Below are 20,068 nucleotides of genomic sequence, written 5' to 3'. Positions count from 1 at the left end.
TTTGTGCATTCATGCACAACGTTAAAAGTTTGGTGGACAAAATGAGACAGAAAAAGGATAAAACACGTCCTAGGAAGTCGGAGAAAGTTATACATGTAAACAAACTAAGGTGAGTTCAAGGACCGCCAAAATTAGTAGGACAAAACGGCGCTCGCCAAATACTCGAATCAGTGAAGCATGTTTAATATAAACAGTGTGATTTATAACAATTAGGGAGGTTTGTGTAATGTTTGTCCTTCTACAGAAAACATACTAAAACAAAAAATATTTTTTTCCCCCCCTCATCTTTTTTCATTTTTCATACATTTTTGAAAAAGCTCCAGAGAGCCACTAGGGCGGCGCTAAAGAGCCGCATGCGACTCTAGAGCCGCGGGTTGCCGACCCCCGAGCTAGACAGATAGTCTCTTCTCAAGGATAGGGCTATCACTTTTGCATTCCGAAGTCCCAATTATGGCCTCTTTCCCACGAGAAGTGATCCAATCCACCTGCGAATGTCAAACTAAGGGGCCTTATCTTCTCATGTGCTCAAACTGATATACCACTATTTATTTAAACCCAATGGTTTGCTTTCTCCAAGGTCGGGGGTCGGCAACCCGCGGCTCTAGAGCCGCATGCGGCTCTTTAGCGCCGCCCTAGTGGCTCTCTGGAGCTTTTTCAAAAATGTATGAAAAATGGAAAAAGATGAGGGGGGAAAAAAAAAAAAGTTTTGTTTTAGTATGTTTTCTGTAGGAGGACAAACATTACACAAACCTCCCTAATTGTTATAAATCACACTGTTTATATTAAACATGTTTCACTGATTCGAGTATTTGGCGAGCGCCGTTTTGTCTAATTTTGGCGGTCCTTGAACTCACCTTAGTTTGTTTACATCAGGGGTCGGCAACCCAAAATGTTGAAAGAGCCATATTGGATCAAAAATACAAAAACAAATCTGTCTGGAGCCGCAAAAAATTAAAAGCCATATTACATACAGATAGTGTGTCATGAGATATACATTGAATTAAGAGGACTTAAAGGAAACTAAATGACCTCAAATATACCTACAAATGAGGCATAATGATGCAATATGTACATATCGCTAGCCTAAATAGCATGTTAGCATCGATTAGCTTGCAGTCATGCAGTGACCAAATATGTCTGATTAGCACTCCACACATGTCAATAACATCGACAAAACTCACCTTTGTGCATTCATGCACAACGTTAAAAGTTTGGTGGACAAAATGAGACAGAAAAAGGATAAAACACGTCCTAGGAAGTCGGAGAAAGTTATACATGTAAACAAACTAAGGTGAGTTCAAGGACCGCCAAAATTAGTAGGCCAAAACGGCTCTCGCCAAATACTCGAAACAGTGAAGCATGTTTAATATAAACAGTATAATTTATAACAATTAGGGAGGTTTGTGTCATGTTTGTCCTCCTACAGAAAACATACTAAAACAAAAAATATTTTTTCCCCCCCCCCATCTTTTTCCATTTTTCATACATTTTTGAAAAAGCTCCAGAGAGCCACTAGGGCGGCGCTAAGCGGCTCTAGAGCTGCGGGTTGCCGACCCCCGAGCTAGACAGATAGTCTCTTCTCAAGGATAGGGCTATCACTTTTGCATTCCGAAGTCCCAATTATGGCCTCATTCCCACGAGAAGTGATCCAATCCACCTGCGAATGTCAAACTAAGGGGCCTTATCTTCTCATGTGCTCAAACTGATATACCACTATTTATTTAAACCCAATGGTTTGCTTTCTCCAAGGTCGGGGGTCGGCAACCCGCGGCTCTAGAGCCGCATGCGGCTCTTTAGCGCCGCCCTAGTGGCTCTCTGGAGCTTTTTCAAAAATGTATGAAAAATGGAAAAAGATGAGGGGGGGAAAAATATTTTTTGTTTTCGTATGTTTTCTGTAGGAGGACAAACATGACACAAACCTCCCTAATTGTTATAAATCACACTGTTTATATTAAACATGCTTCACTGATTCGATTATTTGGCGAGCGCCGTTTTGTCCTACTAATTTTGGCGGTCCTTGAACTCACCTTAGTTTGTTTACATCAGGGGTCGGCAACCCAAAATGTTGAAAGAGCCATATTGGATCAAAAATACAAAAACAAATCTGTCTGGAGCCGCAAAAAATTAAAAGCCATATTACATACAGATAGTGTGTCATGAGATATAAATTGAATTAAGATGACTTAAAGGAAACTAAATGACCTCAAATATAGCTACAAATGAGGCATAATGATGCAATATGTACATATCGCTAGCCTAAATAGCATGTTAGCATCGATTAGCTTGCAGTCATGCAGTGACCAAATATGTCTGATTAGCACTCCACACAAGTCAATTAACATCAACAAAACTCACCTTTCATGCACAACGTTAAAAGTTTGGTGGACAAAATGAGACAGGAAAAGAAGTGGCATAAAACACATCCTAGAAAGTCGGAGAAAGTTATACATGTAAACAAACTACGGTGAGTTCAAGGACCGCCAAAATTAGTAGGACAAAACGGCGCTCGCCAAATACTCGAATCAGTGAAGCATGTTTAATATAAACAGTGTGATTAATAACAATTAGGGAGGTTTGTGTAATGTTTGTCCTCCTACAGAAAACATACTAAAACAAAAAATGTTTTTTTTCCCCCCCCCATCTTTTTCCATTTTTCATACATTTTTGAAAAAGCTCCAGAGAGCCACTAGGGCGGCGCTAAAGATAGAGCCGCGGGTTGCCGACCCCCGAGCTAGACAGATAGTCTCTTCTCACGGATAGGGCTATCACTTTTGCATTCCGAAGTCCCAATTATGGCCTCTTTCCCACGAGAAGTGATCCAATCCACCTGCGAATGTCAAACTAAGGGGCCTTATCTTATCATGTGCTCAAACTGATATACCACTATTTACTTAAACCCAATGGTTTGCTTTCTCCAAGGTGAATATGAAACCATACGCGCAACATAATATGAGCTAATTAATTCACTTCAAAAGAAAGTAAGAGTAAAGTTGCTAACAAGAAAAAGTTTGCAAATGAGAGCAAGTGCTTGGAGCAAAGATGGAGGGAGTAAAAGAAGAATGGTTTCGTGTGTGTGTGTTTCGGAGCCTCGGGCCCGGCAGCCTAAAAAAGGAAGTACAGAGGCTACGATCTTCCTGTAGCGTCCTTTACGAGCCGTGAGCTAAAGCTAACACCTCGAGGTTATTAACACGGAACACAACACACACACACACACATAAACACACCAGAATAATCAAATGTAAAAACGTGCTCCGCGTACACTAGTAGTTTATTTTAAGCTACAGCTCTCATTATCTTTGATTAGCATGAGGATCATTAAAAATTGAGAATGCCCGACAATGTGTGCCGCTCAAAGACAACTACAAGTTTGATAAGAGTATGGAAATAAAGAGAGGTGGCCTCTAAATAATTCCCTTTCATTTGAGAGAGGAGACGCATGCAAATGACGGTGTATGTAATTGGTGCAAGCCAAAATGTGACATTTTGCTTTACCATTCTGACGTGTTTGATCAAATAAAATTAAATCCTTACACTCACTGATAGCCTTGCAGACTTTAATTAAATTGTCACTTTAGCGTTTTTAATAAAAGTGCTGCTGATCTTTGTAGTTAACATAAACTAAATCAGCTGTCAGCCTTGTCTGATGAAACTATTGATATCTAAGTTGTTATTATCGGTCTGCCAACAAACTGCATGAAACTGTAAAATATGTCATATACTGTATGTCTCTCACTGTAGACACACGGTCTTAAAATCTCTCCGCATCTCTGAAGTGCGTTTGTGTGTGTGTGTGTTTCCAGTTTTCCTTTTTTATATTGTTACAACAAAGCCAGTGTCAATAAAAGTGTGTGAACACACTCAAGGCGGTTGTCACGGCACTCCATCAGTTGCCATGGTGAACGAGCGGAGATGTATAGGACTGATAGTGGATGATTGAATGTGTGTGTTGGCGTCAGAGAAAGCAGCAGTAGTAGAAAATGATAGAGAACCGAAATGCTGACATAGTTAGAATACAATCATTGCAATATATATATATATATATATATATGTGTGTGTATATATATATATATATATATATATATATATATATATATATATATATATGTATATATGTGTATATATATATATATATATATATATATATATATATATATATATATATATATATATATATATATATATATATATATATATCAGTGACGTGCGGTGAGGTTGATGGCTGGTGAGGCACTGACTTCATCACAGTCAGATTTACAAACATATGAACCCTAAAGAGTATCTTATTCACCATGTGATTGGCAGCAGTTAACGGGTTATGTTTAAAAGCTCATACCAGCATTCTTCCCTGCTTGGCACTCAGCATCAAGGGTTGGAATTGGGGGTTAAATCACCAAAAATTATTCCCGGCCGCGGCGCCGCTGCTGCCCACTGCTCCCCTCACCTCCCAGGGGGTGATCAAGGGGATGGGTCAAATGCAGAGGACAAACTTCATTACACCTAGTGTGTGTGTGACAATCATTGGTACTTTAACTTAACTTTAACTTTACACATACAAACTGTAGCACACAAAAAAGCACATTTAATTAAAAAAAAACGTTATGGTCTTACCTTTACTTATAAAATAAGTCCATGAGCCGCTGTTGTGCTGGATTAATGCACCCCCTGAGGAGAGTGTTACATCAACTAAAGCCCTCACTTAAACTTTCCACGCGCAAGATTGAATCTATTTAAAAAAGTGTAACCGAGGGTTTATAAATGTCGCCTATACTGTATGAAACTACAAAATAACAAACACGGAGGCTCCAGTTTACACGAGGACCACTTTATTTACCTTCTTTCAAAAACTTCCGCCCAACTCCAACATGTCATCACTTCCGCTCTTAGCGCCTTCAAAATAAGAGCTCAAGGCATATACTGTATAACAGCGCATAACAAGAACTTAACATCACAAAGAGGAAAGCCCATGAAAATAGGTTACAAAAGTTATTTAATAAGAAGCCAAAAAGTGCAAAAACAATAATGTTCGTGTTGGAGGAGTTGTGAATTAGATACATCTGCAGTCTGCAGGTGTACCTAATGTTGTGGCCTTGCAGTCATTCACAACTCCTCCAACACGAACATTATTGTTTTTGCACTTTTTGGCTTCTTATGAAATAACTTTTTTAAATATATTCAATCTTGCACGTGGAAAGTTTAAGTGTGGGCTTTAGTTGATATAACACTCCCGTCAGGGGTTGCCGTGCATTCTACGGCGGGGGTGCAGGAGACGAGCCTCAGCCAGTGCGTCTTTTGCAGCCGTTTTATGATCGCTCAGCAGAAGAAATACGTGACACACATACAGTTGTTGACAAAATACACTGTACATTATATACCTCAGCTAACTAAACTATGGAAATGTATAATATAGTTCATATAGCAATACGGTCTCACTGCACAGCAGGCCAGCAGTTAGCCGAGTCCGCAATCCATGGTGAAGCACAACGCAGTGACGTGCCTCAACTAGCTGCTGTTCACCGCACCGTCTCTTCTCAGTATTTGAACGGCAAATGTGAAAATGCAGCGATTTTAAAGAAAAATAACCTAAAACGGGTGAAGTTAAATGGAAAATAACTTTATAGTATAATCACTGGATACATATAACAATTTAATAAAAAAAAAAAAAAAAAAAAAAAAAATATATATATATTGTCAAGACTTGGACTATGGTGTGGTTTGTTCTCCCGAGGTGCAAATGATTTGGACCAGACATGACGTGCAGGTGAATACATATTTACTTTTAACACTCAAAAAAAGAATAAACAAAAGGCGCGCACAAGGGCGGAAGTACAAAACTTGACTATAAACACAAAACTTGCACAAAGGCAGAAACTATGAACAATGAAACAAAACTTGCAAACTATGGCATAAATAAAAAAAACTTACTTGGACGAGAAAACGGCATGAAAAAGAGCAGCAAGGGTCATAAGGGTGTGTGGAGAGTGTGGGGTATGATGTCGCCAGACTGACCAACAGAAAATGAAAAGCTTAAATAACACAGACATGATTAACAACAGGTGCGTGACTCAAAACGTGAAACAGGTGCGTGACTTGACAGGTGAAAACTAATGGGTTGCTATGGTGACAAACAAGAGTGCACAATGAGTCCAAACGTGGAACAGGTGAAACTAATGGGTAACCATGGAAACAAGACAAGGGAGTGAAAAGCAGGAACTAAAAAGAGTCCAAAACCAAGCAGAACATAACTTAAACAAAACATGATCACACAGACATGACATATATACATATACTGTATTTGCGGGCCAAGGTTGAACAAATTAACCTTTTAATAGGGACCCAAACAAGTTTTGCATTGAATATTGAACAAGCAAGGCTTATATAACTTTATAGTTACATGCAGAATCGAGTTTCAAATAATAATAATAATAATTAAAAAATATCAATGGCATATCAAATACAATTTAAATAAAAATTGAATGCCTTTTTTCTATTTGCAACCTTCTGAGGTAAATATCAACATTAACTTTTTCCACAGGCTAATAAATTTGAAAATAAAATAACAATGAATAAAACAACCATTCAGGACTTTAAACTGCTCAGTTTGCAACACACTGATCTAATCTGATGTGCCAAAGCCAGATACCTGCCATCTTTTCTTGGATGCTAGTTCATTAATGTCGGGGCTCAGGCTTTGAGCTGAGGCAACCTTCATTATCGAACGAAGGTGTTCATCAGTCATTATATCTCGTAGTTCACTCGGACCACAGTCTTGGGGGTGTGCCTTAAATGCACTGCCTTTAACGTACTCTACGAGCTATCGTCACGTCCACTTTTCATCCATTCTAGCATCGTTCAGACCCAGTCACAAGATATGTGCGGCTTCTGTTAGCACACACGAGTGAATGCAACGCATACTTCATCAACAGAGATACAGGTTACACTGAGGGTGCCAGTATAAAAAACTTTAAGACTGTTAGAAATATACGCCACACTGTGAATCCACACCAAACAAGAATGACAAACACATTTCGGGAGAACATCCGCACCGTAACACAACATAAACACAACAGAACAAATACCCAGAATCCTTTGCAGCACTAACTCTTCCGGGACGCTACAAAATACACCCCCGCTACCACCAAACCCCCCCCCCCCCCCCCCCCCCCCCCCCCACACACACACACACACACACACACACACACACACACACCTTGTAGCGTCCCGGAAGAGTTAGTGCTGCAACGGGTTCTGGGTATTTGTTCTGTTGTGTTACGGTGCAGATGTTCTCCCGAAAGGTGTTTGTCATTCTTGTTTGGTGTGGATTCACAGTGTGGCGTATATTTCTAACAGTGTTAAAGTTTTTTATACTGTCACCCTCAGTGTAACCTGTATTGCTGTTGATGAAGTATGCGTTGCATTCAATTGTTCGTGCGTGCAGAAGTGACTGGGCCAGCACTTATTAGACTGGCTGAAAAGCAGACCTGACGATTTTCGGGAGTGGCGCTGAAGTTTGGAAGACTTTCGGGAGGGTTGGCAAGTATTAGAGCAGGGGTCACCAACGCGGTGCCCGCGGGCACCAGGTAGCCCGTAAGGACCAGATGAGTAGCCCGCTGGCCTGTTCTAAAAATAGCTCAAAAAGCAGCACTTACCAGTGAGCTGCCTCTATTTTTTAAATTGTATTTATTTACTAGCAAGCTGGTCTCGCTTTGCTCGACATTTTTAATTCTAAGAGAGACAAAACTCAAATAGAATTTGAAAATCCAAGAAAATATTTTAAAGACTTGGTCTTCACTAACTGGCAAAGAAACAGATAACAGATTTGGTGTCCAGTTCAAAGTGTGACATGATTTATTTAAACATTTGAGAGTTGACTTTTGTATTTTACATGAGTTATTGGTGCAAAGTAATTCATGATTTGTTAAAAAATGTTAGTGGCTAGCTAGTTAAAATGGGATATTGTGATTTCACAAGACTGTCTTAGAAGTGATCATTTGAAAATTTGAAAAATGTGCACTTAGAGAAAATATAAAAATAAAGTGTTGCATATTGATATTTATCTGTTTCTATATATATTTATTGTGAGAAATCATTAAGATGATCAGTGTTTCCACAAAGATAAATATCATTAATTATTAATAATAACATAGAGTTAAAGGTAAATTGAGCAAATTGGCTATGTCTGGAAATTTATTTAAGTGTGTATCAAACTGGTAGCCCTTCGCATTAATCAGTACCCAAGAAGTAGCTCTTGGTTTCAAAAAGGTTGGTGACCCCTGTATTAGAGTTAGCGGTGAATGTGGTGTTATAATCGGCGGGCCAGCCAGCTTTAGTGTTAATTTGATATTGCCTCAAGGGTCAAGTGAAATTACACGGCGGGCCAGAGTTTGACACCCATGATTTAAAGTATCAAATTCGATATTCAAAGTCTGGTCAAATACACAGGTGGTTGAAATATAGATTGGACGGCTTTCAATCTACGCTGTGACTAAATTGTTCTTATTTGAAACACAACAGGAGAATATCTGCTATAATATTAACCTTCTGTCTGTTTACAAAATGCTCAATGCTACCAAAATATTCATTAAGAACATCTCTGCAAAACATCCGGCGACATCCGTCTCTCACATCTAATGCATAAATAATATTGCTGCGCTTCAAGTGGAAATCCCAGCACTGGTGTATATATAGCAATAACTCTTCCTTCCATCATGTGTTTGACAAAGAAAATGAGGTCTACACAAATAAGTTTGTATTTCTCGCTTTCTCTCTCGCTGTCTTGCAGGTTTCTATGGGAAAGGCTGCACAGATGCTTGCCATCTGAACCCGTGTGACAATGAGGCTCAGTGCCACAGGAAGCCCACCTCGTCGCACGGATACACCTGTGACTGTGGAGACAACCACTATGGACAGTATTGCCAACACAGGTGTGTGTGTGTGTTTTAGAGTGAGCGTGTACTCCTTACCCTTTTCTTATTACTACTCAAAAGCAAAATGGGTGTTTAGGTCAAAATGAGTCAACGTCGGCACATTTTCTAAATAGCTGACCGCACAAGTGTTTGGCAAGATAACTGCGTCAAACTTGGTGGTGGTAGCATTATTGTCTGGGAACTGGGATTCATTGAAGGGAAACATTCAATGTCAATCTATCAATCAATGTTTATTTATATAGCCCTAAATCACAAGTGTCTCAAAGGGCTGCACAAGCCACAACGACATCCTCGGTACAGAGCCCACATAAGGGCATGGAAAAACTCACAACCCAGTGGGATGTCAAGCCGGTTTCTAGGGGAGACCGGATGCAATGGACTTCGAGTGGGTTTAGCATTATATTGCGAAAGTCCAGTCCATAGTGGATCTAACATAATAGTGTGAGAGTCCAGTCCATAGTGGATCTAACATAATAGTGAGTGTCCAGTCCATAGTGGATCTAACATAATAGTGAGAGTCCAGTCCATAGTGGATCTAACATAATAGTGTGAGAGTCCAGTCCATAGTGGATCTAACATAATAGTGAGAGTCCAGTCCATAGTTTTACTACTTACGTATAAAATACTACACGGTCTAGCTCCATCCTATCTTGCTGATTGTATTGCACCATATGTCCCGGCAAAAAATCTGCGTTCAAAGAACTCTGGCTTATTAGTGATTCCCAGAGCCCAAAAAAAGTCTGCGGGCTATAGAGCGTTTTCTATTGGGGCTCCAGTACTATGGAATGCCCTCCCGGTAACAGTTAGAGATGCTACCTCAGTAGAAGCATTTAAGTCCCATCTTAAAACTCATTTGTATACTCTAGCCTTGAAATAGACCCCCTTTTTAGACCAGTTGATCTGCCGTTTCTTTTCTTTTCTCCTCTGCTCCCCCCTATCCCTTGTGGAGGGGAGACACACAGGTCCGGTGGCCATGGATGAAGTGCTGGCTGTCCAGAGTCGGGACCCTGGGTGGACCGCTTGCCTGTGCATCGGTTGGGGACATCTCTGCGCTGCTGATCCGCTCGGGATGGTTTCCTGCTGACCCACTATGGACTGGACTCTCACTATTATGTTGGATCCACTATGGACTGGACTCTCACAATATTATGTCAGACCCACTCGACATCCATTGCATCCGGTCTCCCCTAGGGGTGGGGTGGGGGGGGGGGGGGGTATTACCCACATATGCGGTCCTCTCCAAGGTTTCTCATAGTCATTCACATCGACGTCCCACTGGGGTGAGTTTTTCCTTGCCCTTATGTGGGCTCTGTACTGAGGATGTCGTTGTGGCTTGTGCAGCCCTTTGAAACACTTGTGATTTAGGGCTATATAAATAAACATTGATTGATTGATTGATTGATAGTGGATCTAACATAATAGTGAGAGTCCAGTCCATAGTGGACCTAACATAATAGTGAGACTCCAGTCCATAGTGGATCTAACATAATAGTGTGAGAGTCCAGTCTATAGTGGATCTAACATAATAGTGTGAGAGTCCAGTCCATAGTGGATCTAACATAATAGTGAGAGAGTCCAGTCCATAGTGGATCTAACATAATAGTGTGAGAGTCCAGTCAGTAGTGGATCTAACATAATAGTGTGAGAGTCCAGTCCATAGTGGATCTAACATAATAGTGAGAGTTTAGTCCATAGTGGATCTAACATAATAGTGTGAGAGTCCAGTCCATAGTGGATCTAACATAATAGTGAGAGTCCAGTCCATAGTGGATCTAACATAATATTGTGAGAGTCCAGTCCATAGTGGATCTAACATAATAGTGAGAGTTCAGTCCATAGTGGATCTAACATAATATTGTGAGAGTCCAGTCCATAGTGGATCTAACATAATGGTGAGAGTCCAGTCCATAGTGGATCTAACATAATAGTGAGAGTCCAGTCCATAGTGGATCTAACATAATAGTGAGAGTCCAGTCCATAGTGGATCTAACATAATATTGTGAGAGTCCAGTCCATAGTGGATCTAACATAATAGTGAGAGTCCAGTCCATAGTGGATCTAACATAATATTGTGAGAGTCCAGTCCATAGTGGATCTAACATAATAGTGAGAGTCCAGTCCATAGTGGATCTAACATAATAGTGAGAGTCCAGTCCATAGTGGATCTAACATAATAGTGAGAGAGTCCAGTCCATAGTGGATCTAACATAATAGTGAGAGTCCAGTCCACAGTGGATCTAACATAATAGTGTGAGTCCAGTCCATAGTGGATCTAACATAATAGTGAGAGTCCAGTCCATAGTGGATCTAACATAATAGTGTGAGAGTCCAGTCCATAGTGGATCTAACATAATAGTGTGAGAGTCCAGTTCATTGTGGATCTAGCATAATAGTGTGAGAGTCCAGTCCATAGTGGATCTAACATAATAGTGTAAGAGTTCAGTCCATAGTGGATCTAACATAATAGTGAGAGTCCAGTCCACAGTGGATCTAACATAATAGTGAGAGTCCAGTCCACAGTGGATCTGACATAATAGTCAGAGTCCCGTCCATAGTGGATTTAACATAATAGTGAGAGTCCAGTCCATAGTGGATCTAACATAATAGTGAGATTCCAGTCCATAGTGGATCTAACATAGTAGTGAGAGTCCAGTCCATAGTGGATCTAACATAATAGTGAGAGTCCAGTCCATAGTGGATCTAACATAATAGTGTGAGAGTCCAGTCCATAGTGGATCTAACATAATAGTGAGAGTCCAGTCCATAGTGGATCTAACATAATAGTGAGAGTCCAGTCCATAGTGGATCTAACATAATAGTGAGAGTCCAGTCCATAGTGGATCTAACATACGGTAATAGTGAGAGTCCAGTCCATAGTGGATCTAACATAATAGTGTGAGAGTCCAGTCCATAGTGGATTTAACATAATAGTGAGAGTCCAGTCCATAGTGGATCTAACATAATAGTGAGAGTCCAGTCCATAGTGGATCTAACATAATAGTGAGAGTCCAGTCCACAGTGGATCTAACATAATAGTGAGAGTCCAGTCCACAGTGGATCTGACATAATAGTCAGAGTCCCGTCCATAGTGGATTTAACATAATAGTGAGAGTCCAGTCCATAGTGGATCTAACATAATAGTGAGATTCCAGTCCATAGTGGATCTAACATAGTAGTGAGAGTCCAGTCCATAGTGGATCTAACATAATAGTGAGAGTCCAGTCCATAGTGGATCTAACATAATAGTGTGAGAGTCCAGTCCATAGTGGATCTAACATAATAGTGAGAGTCCAGTCCATAGTGGATCTAACATAATAGTGAGAGTCCAGTCCGTAGTGGATCTAACATAATAGTGAGAGTCCAGTCCATAGTGGATCTAACATAATAGTGAGAGTCCAGTCCATAGTAGATCTAACATAATAGTGAGAGTCCAGTCCATAGTGGATCTAACATAATAGTGAGAGTCCAGTCCATAGTAGATCTAACATAATAGTGAGAGTCCAGTCCATAGTGGGGCCAGTAGGGGATCATCTTGAGTGGAGACCAGTCAACAGCACAGAGACGTCCCCAACTGATGCTCAGAGGAGTGGTCCACCCCGGGTCCCGACTTTGAACAGCTAGCGCGTCAATGGTGGTCACCTAATAACCTCTCCACGCAGGAAAGGGGGGCAGAGCAGAAAAAGAGACGGCAGATCAACTGGTCTAAAAGTGGGGTCTATATAAAGGCTAGAGTATACAAATTAGTTTTAAGATGGGAAGTTTAGAGAAAAATGGCTTTCGAAGAAGGAAAAAAATACACATTTCATATCAGTATTATTAGGTTTGTTTCTTCCAACCTGACTCTAGCCTGCTGTGTGCTCATTTAGGATAGACCACCAGTGTCCAAGGGGGTGGTGGGGCTCTCCCACCTGTGGACCGTGTCACTGTGATGCCAACAAAGGGTTTGACCCCGACTGTAACAAGACCAGTGGACACTGTCAGTGCAAGGTAAGGAACACACACACACACACACACACACACACACACACACACACACACACACACACACACACACACACACACACACACACTTATTATAATCCTATAAAAAATATGCTATGACACTAACTACTTCATGTCATCAAAAACTTGTTTGGCTTGTGTATGTACATTAATGTTGTACAAACCCTGTTTCCATATGAGTTAGGAAATTGTGTTAGATGTAAATATAAACGGAATACAACGATTTGCAAATCATTTTCAACCCATATTCAGTTGAATATGCTACAAAGACAACATATTTGATGTTCAAACTGATAAACATTTTTTTTTCTGCAAATAATCATTTACTTTAGAATTTGATGCCAGCAACACGTGACAAAAAAGTTGGGAAAGGTGTCAATAAATACTGATAAAATTGAGGAATGCTCATCAAACACTTATTTGGAACATCCCACAGGTCAACAGGCAAATTGGGAACAGGTGGGTGCCATGATTGGGTATAAAAGTAGATTCCATGAAATGCTCAGTCATACACAAACAAGGATGGGGCGAGGGTCACCACTTTGTCAACAAATGCCTGAGCAAATTGTTGAACAGTTTAAGAAAAACCTTTCTCAACCAGCTATTGCAAGGAATTTAGGGATTTCACCATCTACGGTTCGTAATATCATCAAAGGGTTCAGAGAATCTGGAGAAATCACTGCACGTAAGCAGCTAAGCCCGTGACCTTCGATCCCTCAGGCTGTACTGCATCAACAAGCGACATCAGTGTGTAAAGGATCTCACCACATGGGCTCAGGAACACTTCAGAAACCCACTGTCAGTAACTACAGTTGGTCGCTACATCTGTAAGTGCAAGTTAAAACTCTCCTATGCAAGGCGAAAACCGTTTATCAACAACACCCAGAAACGCCGTCGGCTTTGCTGGGCCTGAGCTCATCTAAGATGGACCGATACAAAGTGGAAAAGTGTTCTGTGGTCTGACGAGTTCACATTTCAAATTGTTTTTGGAAACTGTGGACGTCGTGTCCTCCGGACCAAAGAGGAAAAGAACCATCCGGATTGTTATAGGCGCAAAGTTGAAAAGCCAGCATCTGTCATGGTATGGGGGTGTATTAGTGCCCAAGACATGGGTAACTTACAAATCTGTGAAGGCGCCATTAATGCTGAAAGGTACATACAGGTTTTGGAGCAACATATGTTGCCATCCAAGCAACGTTACCATGGACGCCCCTGCTTATTTCAGCAAGACAATGCCAAGCCACGTGTTACATCAACGTGGCTTCATAGTAAAAGAGTGCGGGTACTAGACTGGCCTGCCTGTAGTCCAGACCTGTCTCCCATTGAAAATGTGTGGCGCATTATGAAGCCTAAAATACCACAACGGAGACCCCCGGACTGTTGAACAACTTAAGCTGTACATCAAGCAAGAATGGGAAAGAATTCCACCTGAGAAGCTTAAAAAATGTGTCTCCTCAGTTCCCAAACAGGAACCATGTAACACAGTGGTGAACATGCCCTTTCCCAACTACTTTGGCACGTGTTGCAGCCATGAAATTCTAAGTTAATTATTATTTGCAAAAAATAAATAAAGTTTATGAGTTTGAACATCAAATATGTTGTCTTTGTAGTGCATTCAATTGAATATGGGTTGAAAAGGATTTGCAAATCATTGTATTCCGTTTATATTTACATCTAACACAATTTCCCAACTCATATGGAAACGGAGTTTGTAGTTGATACTTTGGAAAACAGTCCACTTATGAGCACATTACTGTGCTTAACATGACCTTTTTTCATTTGAATGAGTAAAATGTCGCATTCTGACAGACTCGGGGTCTTAACCAAAGTCAGTACACGGGTATCACTAATCTTATGTGTCTGTATTGACTTATTTTGCGTGTTTATCCTGTCTTTAATCTGAACCTAATCTCTGCTACCTGGCGATAACACTCACACAGGTCATACACGCACTGTAGACCCAGGCAGATATTACAATATGGAAGATTTCCCCTAGTATCACACCCAATATGTTTCTTCTATTGTCATGATGCTATCAGGGGCCAATAGGTGGTATGTTTATTTTGGATCCACACGGTTTAGGTCATCATCCATAAAACTATTATTATGGTCCTCGTTAGACAGAGAAATGTGTTATCAGGACATTGCTTAAACATAATGGTCATTCTCTTTGCATGCATTTATCCCAGTGGTATTCTCATTAGTTTCACTTGAGCAAAATTACATCTTTTTTATGGAACCGCACATTCCAGTGATATAATTGTCTGTTATTTGCAAACGTAAATGTATTAACGCAATTACAACATTATCTAGATCAGTGGTTCTTAACCTTGTTGGAGGTACCGAACCCCACCAGTTTCATATGCGCATTCACCGAACCCAAAGCGTTGTGTCTTTCTCGCCATTTCTGGGTCTAAATTGGCTGTCAAACTGTACCAACTTGTCAGATTACATCCTTGTCCTTCTCCTATTCAGATGAGAGGCAAGATTTATGATCTACTTTTGTACAATAAAGTTTCAAGCAGCTGATCATGTCAACATTTTCACACAAGCTAGTGATCACGGCGCCGCTATAAATAGTGCGTCTGCGTTAGCGCTTGTAATAACAATATCACTAATACTTGGTTAATATTCAACTCACGAAATGTAAATGGAGTATTGTTGATGGGATTTTTTTTACTGGGTTTTATGGGCGGAATAGAGGACCTACCGTTGGCTCTGCTGTAAGCAAACTTTCATTTACGTTTATTTCCGAGTTAGAATACATTAAAGAAAATATATCAGTCTTTCATAATAATTTTGAACGATAGGCAAAATTCCAAAACAAGTGCAGTTCCCCTTTAAGTGAGCAGAATAAAGCATTTTGCGTCCCTGTCTTCATTAATATGCAAAATATATGCTGATCATCAAAACACCCACAATACTGGGAGGAGAAGATGCAAATATTTTAAACAGTACACAGAATTTGATTTATCAGCACTTATCGCCATTTTTCAAGTTTTATTTAGCACGTAAATAAGCACAAAAACTGATACAGTTACGGCTGTGATAGAGGAGTGCTCGCCCTGCCAAGACACACAACGGATTGAGAATCTTCCTACGTGTGCATTTCAACATTTTTAGACGGGCATAAATGAAAAAATATTAGAGACATTGTCTGTTCGGCAACATCCTTTTATAATTTCATAGCTGCTAGATGATTAAGGGCTGATTAAAGCAAATTCAATTGATGCGTTTTGTTTTCTTTTAAATTTGATGGTTGTTAACTTATTTAAGTACCGTATTTTCTGGAGTATAAGTCGCACCGGAGTATAAGTCGCACCTGACGAAAATGCATAATAAAGAAGGGAAAAAACATATATAAGTCGCACTGGAGCCCGGCCAAACTATGAAAAAAAACCGCAACTTATCCATCCATCCATCCATTTTCTACCGCTTATTCCCTTTTGGGGTCGCGGGGGGCGCTGGAGCCTATCTCAGCTACAATCGGGCGGAAGGCGGGGTACACCCTGGACAAGTCGCCACCTTATCGCAGAACCGCAACTTATAGTCCGAAAAATACGGTATGTATTTTTCGCGTCTTGAGCACAGTAGTGCAACCTCCCTCACATGCACCTTCAGCGGTAAAAAAAAAGTTTTGTCGATGCAGTGCACGACTGCTTCTAAAATGCCCATAAAAAGTGGTACATGTCTCCTGCTTGTTTGAAAACATAGCAACATGCCACAAGTAGAAGCATGATAACATGAATGTGCAGTAAATGAGAGCGTCTCCGTGGTGATGCCCCATAGAGTACACGCAAAATCCACATTAAACTAAGGCGGGTTGCACCACTTCTCAATAGCACACGCCCACTAACAGTACACGCTATTTTATAGGCTGTTTAGCATGATGTATTCAGATCTCAGTAAATTAGGCCCTAGGTGAAATAATTGAAGTTTTGGTATGAAACCAACCTAAAAGGTTGGTACTTTTTTTACACAGAAACGCCAATAGGTGCATGTTTGTGTTTTTCCTGCATCATTAGAAACTATATATATATATATATATATATATATATATATATATTAGGGGTGTAATGGTACACAAAAATTTTGATTCGGTACGTACCTCGGTTTAGAGGTCACAGTTCGGTTCATTTTCAGTACAGTAAGAAAACAACAAAATATAAATTTTTTGGTTATTTATTTACCAAATTTGTAAACAATGGCTTTATCCTTTTAACACTGGGAACACTATAATAATTCTGCCCACGTTAATCAACATTAAACTGCCTCAAGTTGTTGCTCAGATTAAATAAAATGACAAAGCTTTTCTTCTACATATAAAAAGTGCAACATTAAACAGTTTCAAGTCAGCTCATCATGCTTAATTTATTACAGCATTCGGGAAGCCTGTAGTTGATTTTTATTATGCAAATGTTATATTTTTATCAACATGTGATAGCAGGGACCCTGCCATTCAAAACGAGGCTACTCCATTACTAATGATTAATGTAACTATAGCTGAAAAAAATAGTACAATAGCAATAGTAGAGACTATTCATCCCTGAACACCATGGAGTTCATGTAGGCTTAATGATGCACTTACATTATTATATCAACTATCAGAGACAGAAACTCTTCATTTAACATAATGTCCTTTTTTGCTGCTTCAACACAGCTCAATCAACACAGAAAAAGGTCAAGTGAAATAACAGACAGACAGGGCTTTGCTGTCCATAACACACACACACACACCCACACACCGCAAAATGAGCTAACGTTACGCTAAAAGCGAATTAGCCTTCACCTCAAGCCAGGACTGCGAGCGAGCTGAGCTGCCTTTTATAGTTCTAGAAGGTCAACGGGCTCATAGTGATGTTATTAGTAGTTGACTGGGAGGTGTTTATTATCATTTGGGGAGAGTCCGCTGCCTGATGCTTACCTGCTAAACGCTAAGCACTGACTACATGCGCTCTGAATACACACTGCTGATTGGCTGTTACCGCTCTGTTTGTAACCAATCAGATGGTTGTGTGGGTGGGACAATGCTGGGTGCTGTGTAGAGTACTGACAGACAGGCAGAAGGAAGCGGAGCAACTTGTTAAGACTTTAGCTTAGGCGGCTACTTAATATGTTCGTGTGGAAACTTGTTCGGTACACCTCCAAACCGAACTGAACCCCCCGTACCGAAACGGTTCAATATAAATACACTTACCGTTACACCCCTAATATATATATATATATATATATATAAAACATTTAAAAAAAATAATAAATAAATAAAAAAAATAAAAAATAAAAAATATATATATATATATATATATATATATATATAAAACATAAAAATAAAAAAATAAAAAATAAATATATATATATATATATATATATATAAAACATAAAAAAAATAAAAAAAAAATATATATATATATATATATATATATATATATAAAACATAAAAAAAAAAAAATATATATATATATATATATATATATATATAAAACATTAAAAAAAAATAGTATATATATGTATATATATATATATATATTTTTTTTTTTTATATATATATATTTTTTTTTAATTTAATTTAATTTTTTTATTTATTTATTTTTATTATTATTTTTTTTTGCATCAGTAGACACTTGACTCGGGGACATTTCACATTCGTAATATAGTATGTGTGTGAATATTTGCAGGAGTTTCACTATCGTCCACGGGGCTCAGACAGCTGCCTGCCATGTGACTGCTACCCGGTCGGCTCCTTTTCGCGGACATGTGACCCCGAGGCCGGCCAGTGCCAGTGCAGGCCCGGTGTGATCGGCCGCCAGTGCAACACCTGTGACAACCCGTTTGCTGAAGTCACAAACTCAGGGTGTGAAGGTGAGAAAAGCGGCGTTTCCATGACACTGCGATGTTTGTCAAAAGTAACAAGCATCATTTGTGCACTCGTATTAAATTCAATGCTGGCATCAAATAAGTTGGCAAGCCTTTTTGGCTTTGGAATATTCAGTCAGCCTTGTAAGAGGAGGTGCGTACAATTGAATGCAACATAATTACGTGTAGTTTGGCACTTGAGAATGAATAGAACATTAGCTCTTTGAACTGCTTTACTTCCTGTTTACGAGTGAAACTAGTTTGAAGTGTAATTTCTGGTTCATGCCTAAAAGCTTTACAGACCATTTCACAGAACAACAAATATGATCTCAGAGAAAAATGTCATTTAAAACATTTGTATGCACTTAAGACCTTCAGTATATCAGTATGTGGAATTACATTATGGAATGGATTAACCTCTTAAGGCCCAAGCTGTTTGTTTACATGTATTTTTTTTTTTTTTCTTTGCTATTTGGGCTTTTTGGACCCTTATTAGAATAAAAACTAAAAAGCATCTTTTTATATGATGTACTTCAATCAATTAATCAATCAATGTTTATTTATATAGCCCTAAATCACAAGTGTCTCAAAGGGCTGCACAAGCCACAACGACATCCTCGGTACAGAGCCCACATAAGGGCAAGGACAAACTCACCCCAGTGGGACGTCGATGTGAATGACTATGAGAAACCTTAGAGAGGACCGCATATGTGGGTCCGGTCGGTAGTTTACCATGAGGTCAGGATCGAGGTTAGGTCTTTTGAGCAGAGGATGAATAACCGCTTTCTTGAATGCTAGGGGAACAGTGCCAGAGGGAAGTGATAAGTTTATAATATTTAGCACTGATGGACCTAATAATACAAAAAGCTCCTTGATAAGTTTCTCAGGAAGTGGGTCAAGTAAACATGTTGTTTGTTTTATCCCACTTACACGCCGTAATAGTTCCTCTAATGTTATTTCATCAAAAAGAGAGAGACTATTTTGTATTGCAGGAGCCGTCGTATATACAGTCGTATCTGTGTTAATAGAACCCAGTTGTAGCTGGGATGCGTTGTCTTTAATCTCCTTTCTAATGAGTTCAATGTTCTTATTAAAGAAATTCATACAGTCATCTGCCGAGTGGGTGGAGCTATTGGGAGGAGTCCCTTGTTGGGTTAGCGATGCTACTGTACTAAACAAAAATTTAGGGTCGTTTTTGTTTAGGCGGATGAGATTTGAGCAATATTTAGCTTTAGCTAAGGTAAGCATGCGTTTATACGATATTAAACTATCACTCCATGCTTGATGGA

General features: G+C 39.6%; 1 protein-coding gene across 2 annotated transcripts in view; it reads left to right on the top strand.

Annotated features, from left to right (window-relative positions):
- celsr3 (cadherin, EGF LAG seven-pass G-type receptor 3) overlaps positions 1 to 20,068 on the top strand; it is a 283,146-nt gene that overhangs the window by 170,257 nt on the left and 92,821 nt on the right. For both annotated transcript variants that reach the window (XM_061974323.1, XM_061974314.1), the window contains 3 exons: positions 8,780 to 8,921; positions 12,791 to 12,911; positions 18,602 to 18,785. In XM_061974323.1, the coding sequence (XP_061830307.1) occupies positions 8,780 to 8,921; positions 12,791 to 12,911; positions 18,602 to 18,785 (447 nt within the window). The remainder of the gene's footprint in view (positions 1 to 8,779; positions 8,922 to 12,790; positions 12,912 to 18,601; positions 18,786 to 20,068) is intronic.

This window comes from Nerophis lumbriciformis, linkage group LG01 (assembly GCF_033978685.3).
Source record: "Nerophis lumbriciformis linkage group LG01, RoL_Nlum_v2.1, whole genome shotgun sequence".
Classification (NCBI taxonomy): Eukaryota; Metazoa; Chordata; class Actinopteri; order Syngnathiformes; family Syngnathidae; genus Nerophis; species Nerophis lumbriciformis.
Note: the sequence above shows the minus strand (reverse complement) of the source record. Positions and strands in the feature narration are given on the sequence as shown.